This window comes from Zea mays, chromosome 4 (assembly GCF_902167145.1).
Source record: "Zea mays cultivar B73 chromosome 4, Zm-B73-REFERENCE-NAM-5.0, whole genome shotgun sequence".
NCBI lineage: Eukaryota > Viridiplantae > Streptophyta > Magnoliopsida > Poales > Poaceae > Zea > Zea mays.
The window spans coordinates 80,439,536-80,444,992 of record NC_050099.1 but is presented as its reverse complement, the minus strand read 5'-3'; the positions used below and the strand labels follow the sequence as shown (position 1 = coordinate 80,444,992).

Below are 5,457 nucleotides of genomic sequence, written 5' to 3'. Positions count from 1 at the left end.
ACCTCCGCCCCGCCCGCGGCCCATCACCTACCTGGTCGAGGAGTGAGTGGCTGATGAGGGGGCGTTTGCATCATTTGGCCTGGCTGGTCCCTATGCCAGTTATCTTTCGATCACTATGCCATGCCGCAGGCTACCTAAAACAGCCTACACATCTTAATCTCTTATGGGGTGTTTGGTTTAAGGAATGAGCTAGTCCATTATCTACTCACTTTTTTATTTGGTTTGTGGAATAGAATGGGTTCATCCATCAACACCTCATTCCTATAGTTAGTACTAATATAAGAAATAGGGTCATCCCACAAAATTTGAAGAATAGACTCATGATGTAACACCTCATTTTGGATGAAGTAATTTCTCAAACCAAACACTCTATTATGTTTTTTTAATTTACGTATTGTTGATAGCCCTTTTTAACCAGTTATCTTTCGGCCTGTTTTAAGCACAGCGAGACAGATACCAAAGCACACCTTCGTCCCGGCCATCATAGTTGCAGAAGAGTCGAAAGTTCAGTTTTAATTAATGATAAACGAGTCCGCACCAAATAGGCACCATTATTGGATAATGAATGTTTTGGATAATGAACTAATGCGCCGTTTGGTTCTGAGGATTAATTTTTAGTCCCTATTTTTTTAGTCTCGTTTAGTTTTTTTTTACTAAACGGAAGTAGAGACTAATTAATTTTTGTCTTTAGTCTCTCGAAAATATCTAAAAGGGACTAATTAATTTTTTTGCCTAGGCAGATAGGTGTATGGTATTCAAGGATTTCAATTTAACTTATTAGTGATAGGATTAAAATCTAGATTGTATACTCTTTTGCAGTAGAGAAGTAAAATTGTAGTTGCTACATTGCTTTCTTGAATTTTTTTTTGACTAGGTAAAAATTAGAGGCTTGTTTAATTCACCCTCTTGAGGGATCCTTTCAAAAAACAATTCACGGACAAAAACTAAATAATCTTCATACAAAAGATACGTGGAATCCATAAGAGCAGTTCCAGTTATTCATGAATGCAGAAGAAAGAACATGCCAATGACATAATGATTGTATATACAGGTAGTCTAGACTTTAGAAGAAAATGGGATAATGAGGCCATCAATCCATTGCTCCATCGTCAAAAGTGTCAATGACATTTCATACCAATCACAAATCAAGGTTATCACGATGGTCTTACTCTGCAAGAATAAGGTAGCCTTGGAACCTTAGGAAGAATGATGCACCCATGACCCATCCGTTGTTGTTTTTTTTATATATAATCCATTGCTAATGTTCTGTTCTGTGATTCTGTCCTCTTCCTTTTCCCTTTTGGGTTTCCTCTCTTCATCTATTCCCACACATGAGGAATGAAACAATACTGTATTATACATTGAAGCCAGCTAAGAATGGAACTGGAGAAATCAGTTCTGAAGGGAAGACACCCACTGCTCCACAGAAGTCCTGTTATCTACAGAATAGAGACAGACTACAAAGTCAGAAGGATTACAGCGGAGGCAGTAATTCTGTTCACAATACGAATAACAAAAAAACAGCAAAATGATCAAATGGCATAACTGTATTAGGATATATAAGCTTGATTGAAGCATAGAAAACAATATTTGTTATGTATATTAGGATATTGATATTAAAATGGTAGAATACCAGAATAAAATATTGTCGTAAATTGTGGTTCAGGCAGAGAGCATGTTTTTCCGGTTGTAAATAAACAAAAACAATAACAAATCTGATAAGCCAAATGAATGCAGGAATACAATACAAGATCGATCAAGGAGTGCGAAAATTATCAATACAGATACACTTCTAGGAAGGATCAACAGAAAAACCATTCCTATGTGTCTCAATTGATGCAAAGAACACTTCAATGGTTAGAAATGGGATCCTCAGATTGAATTCTCAAAGTTTGTCTCCTGAACTCAGCAGCAGGTGAGCTGGGAGGGAGGGGAAAGTGGCGAGGCAAGATGGAGACTCCCATTATATGATCAACAATGGCACAAAGGGCAAGGTTCTAAAAACAAATGACACATAGGGAGCATTTTCAATTTATAGTGGATGCCTCACATCTAAGACTTTACAATGGGCCACAACTAATATGTATGGTAGGACCAAGCCCAGTGCCATGCAATATAGAAGCTATCCAAATTAAGAAACTAGACTAGATGCAAAATTATCAGAGGCTATCCGAAAGGGCACATCTACAAGAACAAAAACAGCAGTGCCGCTGACCCGGTGGGTTCAAGGTGTCTGATAAATTTACGACACAGTCATTACAGGTTTGAATTGACATGATTCACAGCATCCTAGTTGGAACTTGGAACACCACACAATATATGTGTGTGAGGTTTTGGGTAAACGACATGTATGAATGATCATGGCACGACGGCAGCATAGCAAACGAAGAGGAAACAAGCATGTATCAAGTAAAGTTATGTCCTACTCATACCATATGGTAAACTTAATTAGTCATGTAAGTTGTGTTATGACACTATATGACAGTTGACACTATAGGAATCTTAAATGCTGATAGGCCGTACACCCAAGATTACAACTCTTGCTGTTCTTTTTCTGCTCGCAGTAACGCAAGTGTTTCACCTCTCATTATACTGTTGTGGCCTCATTAGATTGTACACTTATCCGGTGCCTAGACAATATTATTGGCAAAAGAATTCAACAGCCGATAACTAGAAACTTGCCATTTAGGACATCGGTTTAACAGGCTAAACAAACAGGTTTAGCGATGTACTGTAATTAGTAATTACTGTCTATTTACCAACTCTGCACAACACCTAGTACTCCGCAAGTGCTAGTGGAGGGAATAACTAGCAGTTAGCGTATTCAGCTCACCAGAAACGCCGCCGTGGGCGGGGACACCACCAGGACCAGGGAACCTACCATCAGGTCGGGCAGGTCGGTCAACGCGGCCGCGTCGATAGCACGGCACGAGGACGGCGAAGCTGCCCTCGGAGTCCACGTCACTATGGAGATCCGGCGCGAGCGGCTCCAACCAGCCGATGGACCAGTCGGAGGCGTCGGAGTCCGAGTCAGACAGGCAGCCGTCGCCGTCGGACTGCACGATAACCATGCCGTGCTCGCTGTCGACCCTGTCCTCCGCGCGGCCGCCGCGCCGGCTGATCATGCCCGTGCGCCCGACGCCGGCGTCTGGCTCCCGAAACCCGGACGGGGAGTCCGGGAAGAGGCCTTTCGTCACGGCCGTGCTGCTCCACGCCGGTGGCTCGCGGTCGCGGCCTCTACGGTTTCTGGCTCTGCTCCCCGGCCATATCCACTGCGAGAATCGGCTCAGCGACATGGCCGTTGTGGGGGAAAGAAATCAAAGAATGCTCGGGTCGTCTTGATCCGGTTGAAAATTGGGGGCGCAAAGCTGACAAAATCAAAGAGAATAGAGCAAAGCAAAAAGGATAATCTGTGAGGAAAATCTTATCTTCTTCCGGAACTAGATCCAATAAATATCTGTCTCGTCAAAAGTGGATATTGGCAGGCAAATGGAGGAAGGAACCGCCCTTTAAGCGAAAGCAACATCAAGTGGAACAAAAGAAACCGCTGAAAACTATAGCGGTTGCTTCTCGGCGCAAATCGGAGGAGCAAGCAAACGATAGTAGAAGAGTTACTGTGACTAAACCTATCACCAAGAACAGACTGACTATAGCCTGAAGCAGAGAAGGCGAGAGAGATTCGGCAACTGAAAAGATGCGAAGAGCAAGGTTGTTGCGAGGTCGCCACGAGAATCCTGGGGTGGAGGAACCCGGTCGTCCCTAGATTCGGATCTTTTAGGCCTTGTTCGGTTATTCTCAATACACATGGATTGGATGTGATTAAAAAAAATTCTTAAGAAGTTTGACTTGTTTAGGATTCAAACCCATCCAATCTCACTCAATCCACATGGATTGAGAGCTAACCGAACAACCCCTTAGGTGTGGGGAAGAGGAAGAATCGGGGCCAGAGAACTGAACTAGTGAACCGGATAGCAACAGCCAACAGCGAAGGAGAAGCCAAGAGTACTGAGGGTTAGCCAAAGCCAAACCAAAGGGTTAGATTAAGAAAGCAACTTTTTTTAAAAGCCGACTTTCTCACAGTGTAAAAATAAAAGCATATCTAGATCTACTTTTAGTGATTTTTAGATTAAACTGTGAAAACATATATCAAATAACTTTTAACGATTTTCAGAGGTTTCGACCAAACGATTGTTAGCTTTTTAACAGTTTACCGCTCACAACAACTTTTCTCACAGCTCATAGTCCACAACAGCTTTTTTCATAGCCACGGCCCAACCAAACAGACCCTGAAGAGGAGGCTAGCCGCCTAGGTAGGGCTGGATATCGAGCCAGCTCGGCTCGGCTCGTTTGAGCTCGAGCTGGCTCGTTAAGCTAACGAGTTGGCTCGACTCGGCTCGTTAAGGTAGCGAGCCACAGAGTCAGCTCGGCTCGACTCGTTTACGAGCTCGAGCTGGCTCGTTTAGCTTGCGAGCCAGAGCAGAAAAAAATAATATGTGTTTAATAATCAATTTCTAGTTAATTTCAAACTAATTTAAAACAGAAAATAGTAATTATACTCATAGTTTCACAGACCATATCAATATAACACCAAATTAACACAACTCATCACTCATTAATTCACTATTCACACACATATTCAGCAGTTTAACCCACACTTATATTCGTATAGACCAATTTCATACATAGACATAATTCATCAATCATTAGTTTAACTTATAGGTTATAGACACCACACATACATATAACATATTCATCAATTGTTACGTAAATGATATGTATATAGTTTTGTTTTGCTGAAATGTGATAGCTCGTTTAGCTCACGAGCTGGCTTGTTAACAAACCGAGCTGGCTCGTTAACGAACCGAGCTAGGATGTCAGCTCAGCTCGCGAAAAAATTCAAACGAGCCGATCCGAGCCGAGCCGAGCTGGCCACGAATCGAGCGAGCCGACGAGCTGCAAGCATTTTGTCCAGCCCTACGCCTAGGCCACCCATGGCCCGCACTCAGCAGTGCGAGCCGGCCGTGTGCATGGCGTGGCCGATGGGAACCAAGCCAACCGTCCGCGTGGAACGGATCCTTGCACAACAGGATTGTCGGCCGTCCGATATGTCACGTGCTGACTTGCTTACTAGGAAGTCAAGTTTTTGCTGCTGTTGGGATTGTCCTCTCCTACCACTTGTATGTGATATAGACTAGATGTGCTCGTGTGCAATTCAGCTCGTCACAGTGATGCAAGTTTCTCTATAATCGACAGTAAGAGCACGTTTGAATGTATTAGTACTTCGAAGGACTAGAGGAGAACCTCAGGGGTCAAGCAGCTGACAGGAACGTCTACAATGTATTTGAATGCTAGAGTATCTTCAACAATACCTTAATACCTTAAATTAAAATATATATAACTCTACGCGGAAAAAAACTACAACAACTCTTTATTTTATAAACTCTAGTTAAATAATTA

The 5,457-nt window shown here is 42.7% G+C and overlaps 1 protein-coding gene across 2 annotated transcripts; it reads right to left on the bottom strand.

Moving 5' to 3' along the window:
- Positions 1-936: 936 nt before the first annotated feature.
- Positions 937-3,774, bottom strand: LOC100277074 (uncharacterized). 2 transcript variants are annotated; one of them, XM_008678776.2, is made up of 2 exons: positions 2,834-3,774; positions 937-1,439 (listed from the first exon to the last, which is right to left on the bottom strand). In XM_008678776.2, the coding sequence occupies exons 1-2, from the start codon at positions 3,294-3,296 to the stop codon at positions 1,393-1,395; spliced, it is 510 nt and encodes a 169-aa protein (XP_008676998.1). In that variant the 5' UTR covers positions 3,297-3,774; the 3' UTR covers positions 937-1,392.
- Positions 3,775-5,457: the final 1,683 nt, after the last annotated feature.